This window comes from Mustela nigripes, chromosome 1 (assembly GCF_022355385.1).
Source record: "Mustela nigripes isolate SB6536 chromosome 1, MUSNIG.SB6536, whole genome shotgun sequence".
NCBI classification, from domain to species: domain Eukaryota; kingdom Metazoa; phylum Chordata; class Mammalia; order Carnivora; family Mustelidae; genus Mustela; species Mustela nigripes.
Window position 1 is genome coordinate 90,705,678 of NC_081557.1, and position 19,038 is coordinate 90,724,715.

Sequence of the window (19,038 nt, forward strand, 5' to 3'; positions counted from 1 at the left end):
CTATCCGTGTGGTCCCCTGACACCCACATCATTTTTGCAAATAAACCCTCCTCATTATCCTATTTTGAACATGCTGTCTGTTTCCTGTTGGGAGACTGACTGATGCAGTGGGTTTGATGCCAAAATTACTCTGCTAACAGTTTCATATTTAAAGTTCAATTTGTGGTGTCCTGGCATTTCCCCCTGTCCCCTTATATGGGAGCTGTTTGAGGCCCCTAGGAGGGTCTGCCCCATGCCAGGCAAAAGGGTGCACTAAGACAATGCAGTCCCGAGCACAGTGCCTGTGCAGATGGTCTCAGTAAATGCTAGAAGAATCTCCCGCCTCCCACTCTCTCACTGTCCCATCACCATCCTCAGTGGACCAGGCTCCACACTGCAGACAGGGCTGGGTGTGTGTGTGTGTGTGTGTGTGACATCTTTTATGAAAGATGCATGTTAGCAATTTGGGCAGAAAGGGTTAAACTAGAGAAATTTGCCCCCAAATGACTATTTTATCAAATAACTACTTTATTGCTCAATTCTTAAATTTTCATACACTTGCAAAAGGCAAGAAAGGAAAATACATAATTTAATACATTTGGAAACAAACAAAAGTGGGCTCCTAGGCAGGGTAGGCCCAGTCCCAGCAGAGGAACAGGGGCGGCTGTCCCATGAAGTTAGTTACACTTCAGTCCCAGGACCCCTCCTGCACACAGGGCCCCTCAACAGTCCCATACCTAACTGTGCATTCATAATTTGCTGCTTAAAGACAGAACCCCCACCCACACACAGAAACTGTTTAATCTTCAGGCCCCACAAAAGCTGTGGTTCCACCCCACAGGGAAGTAACTACATTTGGTGTCCTCTCCGGGACACAGTGAAATTTTTGCATTGGTGGCCTCTTTGTCTGCCAGCTCACACCACGAGAAGTCATGTGTGTTCTGGAGGAATCCAAACAAACTAGGGGCTTCCGGCAGCTGTGTGCCGTGCTGTACGACAGGCAAGGCCACAGCCAGCACACTAGTGCCCGCAACCTCTCCGCTTCCCCCACGATCAAGAACGTGTGGGATTATGGACGCAGACTCACGTCCAGGGGCAGCACATGGGGCCCCAGGCACACACCTCCCAGAGCACCTGCAGTGACCTGACCTCCCGGTGAGACCTCCCCATTGCCCGTGACCTCTGACCCTGCTGCTTTACTTTATGGCTGGAGAGCTGTCCTCAGCCACACAATGCCAGGGCCAAAGGCCTTCGCTCTTTGTTATTCAAAAAGAGTGTCATCTAATTTATATCAAAAGCTTAACATCTGTGAACCCTTTGACCTTGTGATTCCAGGCCTAGGCATCTTAGCCATAAGAGAGCATGAAATCTTGCCGTTTGTGACAACCTGGGTGGACCTAGAGGGTGTTACGCTCAATGAAATAAGCCAGACACAAGAGGATAAATATTGTGTAATTCTGTTTATATAAAGAAGCATAGGGACACGTGGATGGCTCAGTCGGTTAAGCGTCTGACTCTTAGTTTTGGCTCAGGTCATGATCTCAAGGTCGTGAGATCGAGCCTAGTGTCGGGCTTCACGACGTGGAGTCTGCTTGAGATTCTCTTCCTCTCCCGCTGCCTTTCCCACCACTTGCATTCCCTTTCTCTCTAATAAATAAATCATTAAAAAATATATATATATATAAATTCCCAGAATCAGACTAAAGTGGTGGTTGCAGGGCTATGGGAGGAGGATTGGAGTTATTGATTAATGGGTACAGAGTTTCAGTTTTGGAAGATGAGAAAGTTCTGTGGGTGGACGGTGGTGTGACGGTCACACGGTGCTCTGTTGATACCACTGAACTGTATGCGTACAAATGGGCGAAATGGTAAACTTTGTGTTATGTGTCTTTTACCACAATAAAAATAACATGCAAAGCAATACTATACACAGGTATATCCAGCCAAAGCATAAAGACAGGCATGAGAATAATGAACCGCAACATCAGGAGCGCAGTAACACGGAGTGGGGCAGGAATGCTGGTGGCACGAGTAGACAAGATGCTGTAATGGCCCCTGGGTGTTTCCACTCGATAAATTATGAAGAAAATAGGACAAAGCTAGGTGGGAGACATACGTGTTTCTCATCATTAGTTTTTTAATGGTTTTATAACTTTAAAATAAGATTTTATTTATTTGACAGATGGAGATCACAAGTAGGCAGAGAGGCAGGCAGAGAGAGCAGAGGGGAAGCAGGCTCCCCGCGGAGCAGAGAGCCCGATGTGGGGCTCGATCCCAGGACCCTGAGATCATGACCTGAGCCGAAGGCAGAGGCTTAACTTGAGCCACCCAGGTGCCCTGATTTTATAACATTCTTTAAAAGATTTATTTTATTTTTGAGAGGTGGGGGGAGGAGCAGAGGGAGAGGGAGAATCTTCAAGCAGACTCCCCGCTGAGCGCAGAACCCTACCTGGAGCTTAATCCCACCACCCTAAGAGCACAACCTGAGCTGAAACCAAGCGTTGGACACTCATTGGACAAAGCCACCCAGGGGCCCTAATATACTCTAAATTTTTTTAAAGATTTCATTAAAAAAAAAAAAAGATTTCATTTATTTGACAGAGAGAGAGAGAGCACAAGCAGGAGGAGCGGCAGGCAGAGGGAGAAGCAGGCTCCCAGCTGAGCAAGGAGCCCGATACCAGATTCGATCCCAGGACCCTGGGATCACGACCTGAGCTGAAGGCAGACCTAACCAACTGAACCACCCCGGTACCCTTACTCTAAAATTTTTAATATGCTTTGAGGTTTTCTTCATCTGAAGGAAAAAGGTAGCACAAACACCTGCTAATTAGGATCACACCGAAGCTCTGCCTACCCTGTGCTCATCAATGGCCTCTTCAGAGACAGGACCCTAAGGATAAGCACCCACACTCCTCACGTCACCTGAGCTGCCTCCTTTATTTGGCGAGTCTGGAGCAGAGCCTGGGAGTTCAAGGCCCACCCTCCCCAGGCTGACCAAACCACATCCTTCTTGCACGAATCCCCAGCAGTGGGAGGACAGAGAAACCACCTGAAGACCCCAAGCTACCGGCCAGGCTTGTGTGTGAGCTCAGGGTGCCAGAGGCTGCCCCTGGTGGGGAAACGGGGAAGTGCAACTGCAGACTATGTGCTGCGTGGACTATGATGAACCCCCACGTTTCTGACAAGGGTCTCCCTGGCTGTGCTGAGCCAAGGCCTCTGTGGCTGGGCCTGCTCTGAGCAGTCTCTCTCGTCCTTCCTCACTGCCATGCAGATGGCAGAGGCAAGAGGCTCACCCGGCCTCCTGCCCAAGCTCAGTCTTATTTTGTGACTGTGAGGCCTGTCTTGACGCTGATCTTGGCTTCTCTGATCCCCCATTATCCTTGGAAGTAAGGCTTGGGTGGCTGCCCGCTGTCAATCCTCCGGCCACAGATTCGTATCACACAGGGCTCAAGCACGAAGGGTGACTGGCTGACGGGCAGCTCCTCCAGCCGAGGCCTGGCCTTAAGGGCACCTTCTTTGGAGCCCTCGGGCATGTTTGTGGGCTCTGCCCCATTGGCCTGCGTGGTGAAGTGAGGGACCGGCCCCTTGCCCGGCCTTGAGCTGCTGGGAGGGAGTGAACCAGACAGGCAGGACCCTGGGCAGGCTACTACCTGCATGCCTGAAACACATCACCGCCAATTCTTCCAACAGCCTCTCCAAGAGCTGCCGTCCCCATTCCACGAATGAAGAAACTGATACTCAAGGAGTTGGCACGAGTCGCCTGCCCTCCTGGACCCCAGATGTGGCAGAACCAGGCTCGGAGGCAGTGTCAGTTGGCGGGACCCAGACGACGGGCCGGGGGCCGGGTCTGGGGGTGGGGGCTCCCCTGCAGCACCAGGCTCTGGGCCGGGGCGCAGGTGCCCGAGGCCCTGGCTGGCAAGCTGCAGCCAGTGAGGCCCGGAGTGGGCGGTGTTCGAGGCAACAGAGTCGTGCACAGCTGGGAAGGGCTGTCCCCTCACAGACCAGCCTGCCCTTTTGTTTTCTTAACTCTTCACCACAATAGAAACAGCTTATCTACAGGTGGGCCGCTATTCTGAGAGCTCCGAAGCCTCCGTGGCTGGCTGTGCCCCCCCCCTCTCTGGCCCCAGGCTGCGTTGCTGCTGCTATGGTCCCAGCACCCCCGCAGCTGCTGCCACAGGCCCTTGCCCCTCCTGGAGCCAAATGGGCCACACCACACAGGCTGATGGACTCTGGTTTAAGCTTCCAAATGATTTTATTATGAACTAATGCAGAATGGAGGAAACTGAGTAAAATGCAGTGCACAGATCGTTGTAAAGCAAACAGCTGGTCGTTGGGTCATGAAATGGAACCTCACCAGCACCGCAGAAGCTGGGTATTACTTTCCAGCCGGCAGGCACACCCCGTGCTGGCCTCCCGGCTCTCAGGGACTCCAGGAGGAGCCTGCATGCAGGCTGATGAGAAGTCCGGGGTGTGGGGCTGTTTCTGGGGAGAAAAGGCTGGGCAGGAGGTAGTTGATGAGCAAGCTTGCCATCACCTCGTATGTATGGATCCATGGATCCAGGGAGAGAGGGAGACAGACAGACAGAGAGCTGGATGAATCGGTCTGCTCCTCACACCTGGAATTAGGCCAGGCAGGCAGAGCTCCACAACATGGCTGGGACATCAGAACATGGTTGGACGTGTGATGGGAACAAAGGAATATGTCCTGACCAGAAGGCCTCAGCGGAAGGACCCGGCTGAGACTTTCCAGCCAGAAGTGGCAAAACACTGAAAGCCAGTGGCTTAAACAACTAAGGGGTTTGTTTTCCTCATATAACGGGGGCCCCGGGGGTTGTCATAACTCAGGTACTGTGGACACCCCAGTCAGTCCGTCTGCAACTTTCCGCTCTGCCGTCTGAAGCATGTGGTACTCAGCTTCAGGTTCATTGCCTCATTGTTGCAAGGTGGTTTCCGCTGTTCCTAGGACTCCGGCTGTGCTCAAGGCGGGTGGGCTGGAAGGGGAAGTACAAAGGGCAAAGCCCGCTGAGACTTTCCCCTTTCAAGGAGCCTCTTCCAGTGACCTCTCATTTGTCAGAACTGCCGTCCTTGGCCATCCCTAACTGCAGGGGAGCCTGGAAAATCAACTTTAAAAAAGAGCTGGTCACACCACTACCCCAAGAATAGATACTGAGAAGGGAACTCGTAGTGTTCTTCCTCAAAGAAAAATTTTGGAGTCTGGGAAGTGAAAACCTACCCCAGACCGCTACCCTGCCCCCTGATGACCAATGCCTCCCAAGTTCGGTGGGTCCAGTAAGAAGTCCCCACGGCTCCTGTTCAGTGGGGCTGCGAGTCTGGGTCCAGAGCTGGATTACAAAGGACTAGGGGAAGGGTAAGCCATCTCTCGGGACCCCTTCTCACACACAGCCTGCAGCCTCACTGCAAAATCAAAGCCGAATAAATGTTTTAAAGTGTTGTCTCCCACCAATGAGGCACCTGTTTGTGAATGTGTTAAGAGAGGCTACGTGGTAAGACTTGAGGGAGGCATGTGATACGGTCAAGGCGCCGACCCCCCGAGATCAGCCAGAAGCTGCATCGTGGGCAGAGGCCCATCCAGATCCAGAAAAAAACAACCGAAGTATTCCGTCTATCCACCATCCATAGCTATTCTATAGCTTTTTTCTAAGTATGACAGTATTATTTTTTACTTTTTGACTTTGTAAAATTTATTTTTATTATTATTTTGATTTTTAAGAGTTCCCTCTATAGAGGGCTTCACCATGTCCAGAGTACCTCAGGATAAAGGGGCACTGATGGTCCAGAGTCAACAATGCAGGCTGAGGTCTGACTGTTGGGAAGCGCCCCGAACACTTTGGGGAGAACACGGAGGCCCCTATGATGGGGTCAGGCGTCCTCCTCACCACCACTCACTCCCACAAGGAACCACTCCCAGTCAGAACTTGGGACAGTGAGACATTTAAAAATTGGCATATTTTGCATCAAAATATGGGTTTCCACTTTTGGAAAAATCAGATCTAGCAAATAAGGAGCCCGCATTGCCTTAGGTCAACCCTCTTCTGCAGTGGAGACTTTCTTCACTGAGGAAAGAGCAGCCAGCTCATCCTAGTCCCCTTTGCTCCCCAAGATGGTGCTCTCCTACTCTTGTTGCCTTATCCCTGTGTATTTCTGTATGTTTGTGTTACCAGGGTTTAAGTTTGCAACCCCTAATGGAGAACAGAGTCTCCAATTCCTACACCAGCAGCTGAGGGTGATAGAGTGAGTTGCCAGGACACAGAACCCGGAATGGCACAGTGGAGCCCGCAGTCAGGATCTCTTGGGACACAGGCCTGATTTAAAACAGGTCTCATGTCACGCCAGTCAGAATGGCTAAAATTAACAAGTCAGGAAACAACAGATGTTGGCAAAGATGCGGAGAAAGGGGAACCCTCCTACACTGTTGATGGAAATGCAAGCTGGTGCAGCCAATCTGGAAAACAGCATGGAGGTTCCTCAAAAAGTTGAAACTAGAGCTACCCTAGTGCCAGCAATGGCACTCCTGGGTATTTACCCTAAAGATACAAACGTAGTGATCCGAAGAGGAAAGTGCACCCCAATGTTTATAGCAGCAATGTCCACAACAGCCAAACTATGGAAAGAACCTAGATGTCCATCAACAGATGAATGGATAAAGAAGATGTGGTATAGATACACAATGGAATACTACGCAGCCATCAAAAGAAATGAAATCTTGCCATTTGCAACGACGTGGATGGAACTAGAGGGTATTATGCTGAGTGAAATAAGTCAATCAGAGAAAGACAATTATCATATGCTCTCCCTGATATGAGGAAGTTGAGAGGCAAAGTGGGGGGCTTGGGGGGTAGGAAAGTAAAAAATGAAACAAGACAAACCATAAGAGACTCGTAATCTCACAAATCAAACTGAAGGTTGTTGGGGGGAGGGGGGTTGGTTTATGGACATTTGGGGAAGGTATGTGCTATGGTGAGTGCTGTGAAGTATGTAAAACTGATGATTCACAGACCTGTACCCCTGGGGCTAATAATACATTATATGTTAAAAAAAAAAAAAAAAGGGAAATGCGTGGCATAAATAAATAAATATTTCTGGGGATGTAAAAAAAAATTTTTTTAATTTAAAAAATAAAACATGTCTTATGGACATTATAAACATTGCTGAACCCACTGCTCTCAGGGCTATGAGTCCGGGTCACCTGGGAGCATCTGAACGTTGCTGACACCGGGCTGTATCTGTGGAACTCCTGGCCAGGCACAGAGATGCCCAGTAGGCTGGGCGCAGCGGGAGCCGCGACCTGGGGCCCTGTTCCCACGGGGAGCGGAAGTCCCAGTGGTTGAGGTGAGAATGTGAGGCTGCCCTGGGTGGGCAGAGGCAGCCACAGGCAGCTGCAGCAGGCTTGTCCCTGGCCCAGATGCACCCTCTTCACCCTTTCTTGCAAAAATTGCTGCTTTGTGCAGAAATATAGAAACGTGCAAAGTCTGAGAGCCAGCGCTCAGGAGTCAGCCTCCACCCTCCCGTGTATGCAGGCGGCCCTAGTGACTAAGCCCCAGCCCAACCATGCATATCCTTCAGGTAACTCAGGGTTAAAAAAAGAGAGAGAAAGAGAGAGAGAGATGTTTTTGATCTCCAGATGGCTGTGGTTTGAGCACAAGAGGAGGGCGTGGGGCCTCGAGGCTCTTGCCCTTGCTCCAGGCCTTGGCCAGCCGGTGAGTCTTGCCTTGGGAGGACAGGGGGGCGCTGCAGCCTAGGCTGGTGGCCAAGCAGCAAAGAAGCAAAGCCCCCACGGTGGTCTTCTGGCCTGCCATCCTCCTCTGTGTCCTCTCTCTGCCAACTGCCCCTCTCCTGCCAGGACAGAGCTCTCCAGCAGCTGCTGTCTCTGCTGGCCCCAGCTCCTAGTCCTGGCAGTGCCCCACCTGTTGTCTTTGTCCTCTGGGGCCTCATCTGCCCCAGGGATAGCCCAGGAGAGTAGCGATGGAGCCATTGCCACTGCGACCCCAATACCTTGGGGCAAGTTTCCTCTGCAGTCTTCCTGTGGGTGTTACGTGGCCTAGGGGAGGAGGGAGTGGGGAGACACCTGGACCAGCATGGACCATGGGGCCACACTGCTCCCATGGCTTCCACTGGCCCTTCTATTCTGACAACACAGGCACCCACATCCTCAGTATCAGCGTCCAACCATCAGCCCTCACACTGGAGTGAGGAGCTAGAGACCGAGAGGCTGGCAGCAGCTCCTTACCTGGGGCCCCCGTAAGAGACAGCATAGTGGTTCAGGACGTAGCTCTGGACCCCCGAGCTCACAGAGATGGTCCTGTTCTCCATCCAGAAGTCCTGTTCCAAGGCTAGGGTCCCTATGTTGTCCCTGGGGTAGAGCCAGGCACCACCTCAGCCCAGGCACACCCCTCAGTCCCGCCCCGGGAGGGCCCAGGTAGGGGGGCCTGCGGGGCAGCAGGGGGACTGGGGACCCACCTGAGGAAGGCGGTGTCGTTGGTGTGGGTCACGTAGCGGTCCATCATGAGAGTCAGGAGGGGAGGCTGGCTCCGCTGCAGGTAGTACACGCGGGCCCCGTTGGGGACGTATCCATAGCTGCCAAGAAGGACACCTGCTAAGGGGCATCTGCCCAGTGGCCAAGGCCAAGGGCAGTCCAGCGCCAAGCCCCAGGCCCGTGCTTCCCCATCCCAGCCTGGAGGGGCCGCCCCGCTTACAGCCGCACCAGGTCCAGGAAGTTCTGCAGCATGCCCTTCACCGTCTGGGGCATCTCAGACAGGAGCAGCCCCTCCATCACCCAGTAGGAGTCCCTGGGGAAAGGGACAGCTTGAGCACCAACCCCCTACACCACCCCTTCTCCTGCCCTGCACACTGGGCCAGTCAGGGTGGCCCCCTCAGCTCAGGACAGCCCGCCGGCCCCGGACTCCCCGACTCCTGCCCTGTAGCCCTGGCCGCTCACCAGTAGTAGAATTCGACGAAGCGTCCACCAGGCACGATGAAGGGGTGGGCCGAGTAGATGAGAGAGAACTGCTCTGGGTGGCTGAGGACCTCTGGCTTCACCTGCAGTCAGGAGAGAGGGCACAGGGAGCCCACAGGCCCCTCGGTGTGGGTGCCCTGGCAGCAGGTGCATGAGTTCGGGCTCTGCTGCTGGTCAGCCATGTGGCCTTGGTCAAGGCCAGAGCCGCTGGGAGCCAGGTCTGCTTGGCCTTCACATGCCGGCCTCTGGAGTCCCTGCTAACTCAGCCCGGCCTTGGCAGGGGCTCAGCAAGCAGCGGCCAGTATTAGGACCAGGTAGGGGGACTGTTTCCTCCACTCCCCTTCCCCCTTCCCCCACTGCCACGCCAGCCCCAGAGGCTGAGGAGCCCCCATCCTCAGGCCCAGGTGCAGAGTATGAAAATTAATGGAAAGAGACCTCATTTAGAATGGAGTCGGGAGCCTGGCAGGTGAAGCTCTCCTGCGCTAGCACCCTTTGTCAATTGCAGACCCAAACCTCCAGGTGGTTGTTACCCAACTATCCCCATAAAAGGGAAAGATTTCTTCTGCCCCAGCAACAGCCCAGCCAATGAGTGGCAGCCACAGCTCAGCCAATGAAAAGCTACTATACTCAGAACTCCCTTTATCCCAATGGAGTTTTTGTTTATAATAGGCCTCCTCCCTTTCCGCCATAAAAGAGCAGGGCTCTCCAGTGTCCTGCAGAGTTGCCCCTCATTTTCTTGTAGTTTCTTTGTCCTGGGTTGCAGATCTCTGCTAGTCCAAAGTTAACCCATTTTTGATAGCAAAATACTGGCAGGTTTTTTTTTTTTTATTATTATATTATTTTGAACAGAAGGAAACCCCAAACTGTCTCTCCAGTGAGGCAGATGTGCATGACCATGGTTTCAGGAGAGCGATGGTAGGACTTGCCTCTGCCAGGTATTTTCTCGTCCATTGCCTCCTAGTTCTGTACCAGTGAGTGTGGTTTCAGTGGGAGAGGGGTCAGCTGTCATGGGGAACAGAGGGGAACCGAGCTTGGCTTTGTTCCTGTAGGGCTGGCTGGGTGACGAAGCAGCCCAAGGCAGGAAGAAGCCTAGAGGTGCCAGGTAACAGCAGGGGCCAGGGCCCTGGGGCCTGGCTGGGAGGACAGTCTTGGGCAAACCACTGCCCTCTCTGGGCCTCAGACAAAGGGAGAAAGCCTCTAACAGACTGAGCTGACCACACGCTGCGATCAGCAGTAGCAATTGTTCCCAAGCAGAGGCTGGCTGGGTTAGCTCAGGGAATGGAGAGCCCTGCTGGGGAATGAACCACTGGTGTAAGAGGCAAGTCTCAGTAGCCTGGAGGTGGCAGGACAGGCTAGGTTTGCCTGGGGAGAGGCTGGTGAGGGCTTCAGGGAAGAGGTAAAGAGTTAGAAGTGTTTTCCCTTTCTAAGTCCCCTGTCCCCAAGCCCATGAATTTCTTTCTAGAGAGCTGCAGTAGGATAGTGTTGGGGTCTTCTGTCTAAACCAAAGCCATGAATTACTGAAATTTGCAGAAATAGTGCTGGGCTGCTTTTAAAGGCCACCTATGAAAGGTGCCTGGTTTGACTATGACCTTGAATACAGAAGGACTCGGGACTTTTACACATTCAGGCACACCTCTTTTAGGGACAACTGCTACTCCTGGGTGTCGTGGACACTGGAGGTGAGGTGGGTAGCAGAGCAGGCTGGTATAGAGGACAAACTGCTCTCTCCTAAGTCTGAGCTAGGGACCTCTGGCAAGTGACTGCCAACACCCTCCATTACCCCTGGGTCTGAGCCTGCGGGTCCCACCGAAGCCACCAGGGGGCAGCTGTGAGCCAAGAAGAGAAAGCCGGGGAATGGGGACATCTGGCTGGTGGAGGGTCAGATGTCTCATCGATCCCGCCCCCCACAGTCCTAGAAATGTCTGAAACCTCCTAGGACAGCCAGATCTTGACCTACCAATGCAGGATTCTGACCGTCATCTCCAAAGACAGGCCAGCAGTGGGACTTCCCCAGTGCCTGGGTGCCCTTGCAGGACCTGGTCATCAGAGGTAGGGAGTAGGGAGGCAGGGATGGGGCATATCCCAGGACCTCCCCCCGCCTTGCATCTGGTCAGCCTGGAGGGTCAGCCTCCTGGTGTGGAGGAGGTGTGAACAAAGCAGGTGGGGTCTTTCTCTGGCTCTTCTGGTTTCTCTGCTCCCCACTCAGCAGACATGTGTGTCCACCCCCACCTGTCAGGGAACCAGCCCTTTCTCCCTCCAAACCCAGGCCCTGGGGAAGGAGCACGTTGGCTTTTCACAAGGCTCATGATGGAGGTCTTAAGGCCCAGGCCTCTTTCCCTCCTTGAGGAGAATAAGGCTCAGGCCTCTGCTCCCCCTGAGATGGGGACTCAGGAGATTCAGGGTCCTGCCTGGGCGGGGGGCATCTAGGTCTGGCCAAGTCTCCTTCACCTCGGGCCCAGGAAGTGGCTTTCCAGCTGGCTCAGAATTGGATCCGAACCAACTTTGAGGTCTACTCCCAAAAGTCAGCCATGTTTGAGAAGGTGAGCTGCTCCTGAGGCCAGAGCCTCCTGGGCTCTTCCCCATGGTGGGCTGGAGGGGTGGGGGGGGGCGGTGCAGGGATGAGTGCCAGACTTTGCCAAGCGCAGGGACAGTGGTGACGCCCGGTGGCCATTCTTGGGCACTGCAGGGGTCAGAGCTGCAGGCCAGAGCAGCCTCTCCCAAAGGGGCCCTCATCTCTTGCTCCCTGGAGAGCTGAAGTAGGGAGCCTGGGGTACTGCCCCCCCCACCCAGAGCCTGTGCTTTTGTTCCCAGTATGACATCAGCAACGGTGGGCAGCCAGGTGGAGGAGGGGAGTATGAAGTTCAGGTGAGTGGGCCCACACCCTACTGGGAACGACAAGGCTGTGTTGTCCCCACACCTGGCCATGACCTTCCCTGCCTGGGCCTGTGTTTCCTCCCATGGATGCGGGTCCACGGGAGGCTGACTGGAGCCCCTCGGCAGTCCTGGGGCTAGGCAGTTCTAGAGCCTTTGGGTGGAGATCTCATAACCCCTAAAAGGCTGTGGGGCCTTCCCCAGAGATCTTGGCCCACTGGTCCTATCTCTCTCCAGGAGGGCTTTGGCTGGACCAATGGAGTGGTCCTGATGCTCCTGGACCGCTACGGTGACCGGCTGACCTCGGGGACCCAGACAGCTTTCCTGGAGCCCCACTGCCTCACAGCTGCCCTCCTGCTCAGCCTCCTGCCACGGTGATGGGCCTCCCTGCCCCGTCTGCCTCATTAAACTTCTGTGTGAGTCCCTACCTTCTCTTGCTTCTTCTTCCCCCACCCCCAGCCAGTCCTTGGAGTAGGGTCAGAGTAGGGACCTAGAAGTCATGGGTTGGGCCCTTGTGCCTCCTGGAACATCAATGAGGAGGAAATCCTGTTTTGTGGGGACACAGTCCCATACCCCATGTGACCTAGTCTCCCAGAAATGTACTCCAAATGGTTTATTATTCTGTTAAGATGCTTACAAATACTGAAAATCACCCCGTCCTGGTTTCCCAGCTACAGTGGGCTCCCAGTGCTGTGAAGGAGTGCAGGGAGGTGAGATCAAACACTGCCTCCCTGAGCTATGCTTTCAAAAAAGTCGAATGTATTAGTCTAGATCATTTTATGCCCCTGGGCACTTTTGAAAACAATATAGTAATACTGGCACTTACTTTGTGAGCTTTGTGTGCTCAGAGAGGAAGGGAGCCCTGACAAGACCACTGTCATCCCAGGGTAAGAATATAAAATTTGACAGAATTGAAGGGACAGGAATTCTGTGTTAATAGTTGGAGGCTTCGGTGCCACTTTAATGGATAGAACATCTAGACAGAAGATCATAAAGGAAATAGAAGATAACACCATAAAACAATTAGACCTAATATATATAGAACTCCATACCCAACAACAGTAGAATATACATTCTTCAAGTGCACAGGGAACATTCACCGGGATAGATCTTATGTTAGGCCACAAAATAAGTCTCAGTAAATTTTAAAAGATTGAAATTATAGCCGGTATCTTCTCCAACCATAATAGAATGAAGCTAGTAATAAATAACAGAAGGAAAACTGGAAAATGTAGAAATTGACATTTAAACAACCAAAGAGTGAAAGAAGAAATCACAAAGAAGGGAAATTAGAAAATACTTACAGATGATGGGGCGCCTGGGTGGCTCAGAGGGTTAAAGCCTCTGCCTTTGGCTCAGGTCATGATCCCAGGGTTCTGGGATCGAGCCCCGCATCAGGCTCTCTCCTTGGTGGGGAGCCTGGTTCCACCTCTCTCTCTGCCTGCCTCTCTGCCTACTTGTGATCTCTCTCTGTCGAATAAATAAAATCTTTTAAAAAAAGAAGAAAAGAAAAAAAGAAAATACTTACAGATGAATGAAAACAAGGAAACAACATACCAAAATTTATAGGATGCAGCAAAGGCAGTTCTCAAAGGGAATTTTACAGGAGCAAGTGTCTACGTTACAAAAGATCTTAAATCAATAACTAATTTTATACTTTGAGGAATTAGAAGAAAGCAAGCAAACCCAAAACTAGAAGAGTAAATAAAGATTGAGCATAAGGAAATAATATAGAGGAGAGAAAATCAAGCCAGAAGTTTCTTCAAAAAAAAATCAAGAGGGGCGCCTGGGTGGCTCAGTGGTTTGGGCTGCTGCCTTCGGCTCGGGTCATGATCTCAGGGTCCTGGGATCGAGCCCCGCATCGGGCTCTCTGCTCTGCAGGAAGCCTGTTTCCCTCTCTCTCTCTCTCTCTGCCTGCCTCTCTGCCTATTTGTGATCTCTGTCTGTCAAATAAATAAATTAAATCTTTAAAAAAAAAAAGAAAATAGATCTTTATTTTTTAAATTTCTTTTTCTTTAATTTAGTTATTTGACAGCATAAGCAGAGGGAGCAGCAGGCAGAGGGAGGGATAGAGGCAGACTCCACACTGAGCAGGGAGCCCAATGCAGGGCTCAATCCCAGGGCCCTGAGATCATGACCTGAGCAGAAGGCACCCAGGCACCCTAGGAAAATAGATCTTTAGCTATGGTGAAAAAAAATGACAAAAGCAAAAAGATACAAACAACTAAAATCAGAAATGAAAATAGAGACACTACCATAGACCTTACAAAAATAGAGAAAACTGTGAATATTATATGCCAACAATTGGATAACCACCATGAAATGGACAAATTCTTAGAAACACACAAATTGCCCAAACTGATGCAAGAAGAAATAGAGAATCTCAACAGGTTTATAACAGGTAAAGAGATTATAGTAAAAAACCACCCAACAATGAAAACTCCATGATGGTTAATTTTATGCATCAGCTTGGCTAGGCCAAGCTACCCCAATATTCAGTCAAAAATTATTCTAGGGACACCTGGGTGGCTCAGCTGTTAAGCATCTGCCGTTGGCTCAGGTCATGAGCCCAGGGTCCTGGGATCAAGCCCCACACTGGGCTCCCTATTTGACAGGAAGCCTGCTTCTCCCTCTCCCACCTCCCCACTTGTGTCCCTTCTCTTGCTGTCTCTCTCTCTCTCTCTCTCAAATAATCAAATCTTCAAAAAAATTATTCTAGATGTTTCTAGGAAGGTATTTTTAGATGAAATTAACCTTTAAATCAGGAGACTTTAGAGTAAATTAATCTTGTGAGCCTTAATAAAGAGAGCCAATTAGCTTACAAGAAAATGAGCTTATTTGGAAATAGCAGAGGAATTGCCGTTCAGGGCATGCAAACCATAGACAAGTCCAGACAACAAAGGAGGAGGAGTGTTCTTTTATAGAAGAAAGAAGGAACTTGAGAGGGGCAGTTTGGAATGAGACTCCATTCCAAATAGAGCAAGAATTCATGGTTGTAGGGACTTTTCCATTGGCTGAGCTGTGATGGTTCTCTTTGGCTGGGTTACTGGACAAAGAGAAAAACCTTTCCTCCTGCTGGGATGTGGAAAGTTAGCTTTGAAGAGTGGCACCTCTGTGAGCATGCCCCCTTCAGGACTTCCCAACTGTATTTTGAAATGAGATTTTCCTCTATTCATTTCATACCCTCCATACTATCTATAAGTGGTCTTCGTCTGATCAGTTGAAGGCCTTAATAGAAAAACACTGACCTCCCCAGAAGACGAGGGGATTCTGCCCAACAGACTGCCTTTAGACTTCTCTGGGTCTCCGGCTTGCAGATTATGGACTTGCGAGCCTCCGCAATCATGCAAGCAAAAATTTAAAGATAAACCAAATCCAACAGCGTAACAAAAGGATTATACACCATGTAAGTGAGATTTATCCTAAGAATGCAAGGATGGTTCAGCTTAAGAAAATCAATACAATGCACTGCATTAATAAAACAAAGGAAAAAAACCCTGCATGATTATTGATGTAGAAAAGATATTTGACTAAACCCAGCACCCTTCTATGATAAAAAAGCATTCTAAAAACTAGGAATAAAAAAAGTTTTTCAGGGGCACCTGGGTGTCTCAGTGGGTTAAGGCCTCTGCCTTCAGCTCAGGTCATGGTCCCAGGGTCCTGGGATCAAGCCCCGCATTGGGCTCTCTGCTCAGTGGGGAGCCTGCTTCTCCCTCTCTCTCTCTGCCTGCCTCTCTGCCTACTTGTGATCTCTGTCAAATAAATAAATAAAATCTTTTTTTTTTTAAAAGATTTTATTTATTTGTCAGAGAGAGAAAGGGAGAGCGAGCGAGCACAGGCAGACAGAATGGCAGACAGAGGCAGAGGGAGAAGCAGGCTCCATGCCGAGCAAGGAGCCCAATGTGGGACTCGATCCCAGGACGCTGGGATCATGACCTGAGCCGAAGGCAGCTGCTTAACCAACTGAGCCACCCAGGCGTCCCAATAAATAAAATCTTAAAAAATGTTTTTCAGAGCAATTTAAGGAATTTATGAAAAAACTTACATGTAGTATCACACTTGATGGTAAAAGATTGAAAGTTTTCTCCTTAAAATCAGGAATGAGACGAGGATGTCTACTTTCACCTCTGCTCTTCCACACTGTACCAGAAGTTCTAGCCAAAGTAACAGGACAAGAAAAAGAAAAGGCATTCAAATTGGAAAGGAAGAATTTATCTATTCACAGATGACATGATTTTATACATAGAAAATCCCAAAAGATCCACAACAAAGCTGCTGGGTCTGGTAAACAGGTTGAGCAAAGCTGCAGGCCGAAGATTAATACTCAGAAATCAGTTGCACTTGTTGCACCTGCTGAGAACAATCTGAAAATGAAACTGAAGAAGCCATCACATGCGCAGACATCTGAGAAATCAAATTCCTAGGAATAAACTTATCCAAGGAGATGAAAGACTTCTACACTGAATGCTGCAAAAGTCACAGGAAGACACGAATTGTAGGATTCCGCTTATGTGAAGTATCTAGACTAGGTGAATTCATAGACACAGAGGAGTGGTTTCCAGGGGCCATGGGGAGAGACGACTGAGGACTTACTGCTTGATGTTATAGAATGTATCTTTGGAATGATAAAAGTTGTGATGGGGTGCCTGGGTGCTGCAGTTCGTTAAGCATCAGTCTGACTCTTGGTTTTGGCTCAGGTAGTGATCTTACTTAAGGTAATGAGATTACCTTAAAATTACCTGCCCCTCATCAGGTTCTGTACCAGCAGAGCCTTCTTAGGATTCTTTCTGTCTTCTCACTTGTGTGCATGTGCTCTCTACCCCCCACCCCATCCCTCTCTCCAAAATAAAATTTTTTTTAGAACATTTTATTTATTTATTTGACAGAGATCACAAGTAGGCAGAGAGTCAGGCAGAGAGAGAGGGGGAAGCTGGCTCCCCGCTGAGCAGAGAGCCTGATGCAGGGCTCGATCCCAGGACCCCGGAATCATGACCTCAGCCAAAGGCAGAGGCTTTAACCCACTGAGCCATCTAGGTGCCCCTAAAATAAATAAATCTTTAAAAAAAAATTTTGAAAATAGATAGTGGTGATAGTTGGGAAATATTGTGAATATAATGTAAATTGAATTGTGTTCTTTAAAATGGCTGAAATGGCAGATTTTATGTAATCTCTATTTAACCACAAGAAAAATATTTTTACGGGGCGCCTGGGTAGCTCAGTTGTTAAGTCCTGGAATCGAGCTCCATGTCGGGCTGCCTGCTCAGCGGAAAGCCTGTTTCTCCCTCTCTCACGCCCTCTGGTTGTATTCCTTCTCTCGCTGTGTCTCTGTCAAATAAGTAAAATCTTTAAAAAAGAAAATATTTTAAAAAGGAAGGAAGAATGCTCATGGATTAGAAGAACAAATATTTTAACAATATTTGTTCTTCTAATCCATGAGCATTGTTAAAATATTTGTTACCCAGAGCAATCTACACATTCAGTGCAATCCCTATCAAAATACTACCAACATTTTTCACAGAGCTGGAACAAATAATCCTAAAATTTACATGGAACCAGAAAAGACTCTGAATATCCAAGGGAGTGTTGAAAAAGAAAACCAAAGCTGGCGGCATCACAATTCCAAATTTCCAGCTGTATTACAAAGCTATAATCTTCAAGACAGTATGGTCCTGGCACAAAAATGGACACATAGATCAATGGAACAGAACAGAGAGCCCAGAAATGGACCCTCAACTCTATGGTCAGATCATCTTTGACAAAGCAGGAAAGAATGTCCAATGGAAAAAAGTCTCTTCAACAAATGGTGTTGGGAAAATTGGACAGCCTTGTGCAGAAGAATGAAACTGGACCACTTACACCACACACAAAAATAAACTCAAAATGGATAAGCTGGGAATCCATCAAAATCCTAGAGGAGGGGCGCCTGGGTGGCTCAGTGGGTTAAGCCGCTGCCTTCGGCTTGGGTCATGATCTCAGGGTCCTAGGATCAAGTCCGGCGTCAGGCTCTCTGCTTGGCAGGGAGCCTGCTTCCTCCTCTCTCTCTGCCTGCCTCTCTGCCTACCTGTGATCTCTCTCTGTCAAATAAATAAATTTTAAAATCTTTTTAAAAAATCCTAGAGGAGAACACAGGCAGCAACCTCTGTGACCTTGGCAGCAGCAACTTCTTGCTAGACACGTCTCCAAAGGCAAGGGAAACAAAAGCAAAAATGAAATATTGGGTCTTCATCAAGATAAAAAGCTTTTGCACAGCAAAGGAAATAGTCAACAAAACAGATTTTGTTTTGGAATGGGAAATGGAATGGGAAAAGGTATTTGCAAATGTCTTATCAGTTAAAGGTCTAGTACCCAAGATCTGTAAAGAGCTTATCAAACTCAAAATCCAAAAAACAAATAATCCAATCAAGAAATGGGCAGAGGACATGAACAGACAATTCTGCAAAGAAGACATCCAGATGGCCAACAGACACATGAAAAAGTGCTCCATATCACTCAGCATTAGGGAAATACAAATCAAAACCACAATGAGATACCACTCCACCAGTCAGAATGGCTAAAATTAACCAGTCAGGAAACAACAGATGCTGGCGAGGATGCGGAGAAAGGGGAACCCTCCTACACTGTTGGTGGGAACACAAACTGGTGCACCCACTCTGGAAAACAGCATGGAAATTCCTCAAAAAGTTGAAACTAGAGCTACCCTATGACCCAGCAATCGCACTACTGAGTATTTACTGTAAAGATACAAATGTAGTGATCTGAAGGGGCACGTGCAACTGAATGTTTATAGCAGCAGTGTCCACAATAGCCAGACTGTGGAAAGAGCCCAGATGCCCATCAACAGATGAATGGATAAAGAAGATGTATGTGTGTGTATATACATGCGTGCACATATGTGCACACACAGACATTAAATGGAATATTACTCAGCCATCAAAAATGAAATCATCCCATTTGCAACAATGTAGATGGAACTAGAGGTTATTATACTAAGCAAAATAAGTCAGAGAAAGAGAATTCTATGACTTCGTTCATATGTAGAATATAAGAAACAAAACGGGATCATAGGGGAAGAAAATGACAAAATAAGATGAAAATAGGCAATAAGAGCTTTTTAACTCTAGCAAAAAACGGTTACTGGAGGGGAGTGGGGTGAGGGACGGAGTCACTGGGTGATGATGGGCATGCGGGGGGGCACGTGATGGAGTGAGCGCTGG

General features: G+C 49.5%; 1 protein-coding gene and 1 long non-coding RNA gene across 2 annotated transcripts; one reads left to right on the plus strand and one right to left on the minus strand.

Annotated features, from left to right (window-relative positions):
- Positions 1 to 4,364: 4,364 nt before the first annotated feature.
- On the minus strand, positions 4,365 to 9,458 carry LOC132012747 (trehalase-like). Its single transcript, XM_059392619.1, has 6 exons — positions 9,389 to 9,458; positions 8,936 to 9,036; positions 8,694 to 8,786; positions 8,458 to 8,574; positions 8,228 to 8,350; positions 4,365 to 4,970 (listed from the first exon to the last, which is right to left on the minus strand). Exons 3-6 carry the CDS (start codon positions 8,768 to 8,770, stop codon positions 4,910 to 4,912), a joined length of 378 nt encoding a protein of 125 aa, XP_059248602.1. The 5' UTR covers positions 8,771 to 8,786; positions 8,936 to 9,036; positions 9,389 to 9,458; the 3' UTR covers positions 4,365 to 4,909.
- A 1,520-nt stretch (positions 9,459 to 10,978) lies between these two features.
- LOC132012763 (uncharacterized) lies at positions 10,979 to 11,944 on the plus strand. The gene is made up of 3 exons (XR_009402747.1): positions 10,979 to 11,002; positions 11,381 to 11,493; positions 11,765 to 11,944. It is a non-coding gene; the product is annotated as an uncharacterized LOC132012763 (long non-coding RNA).
- The last annotated feature ends 7,094 nt before the right edge of the window (positions 11,945 to 19,038 follow it).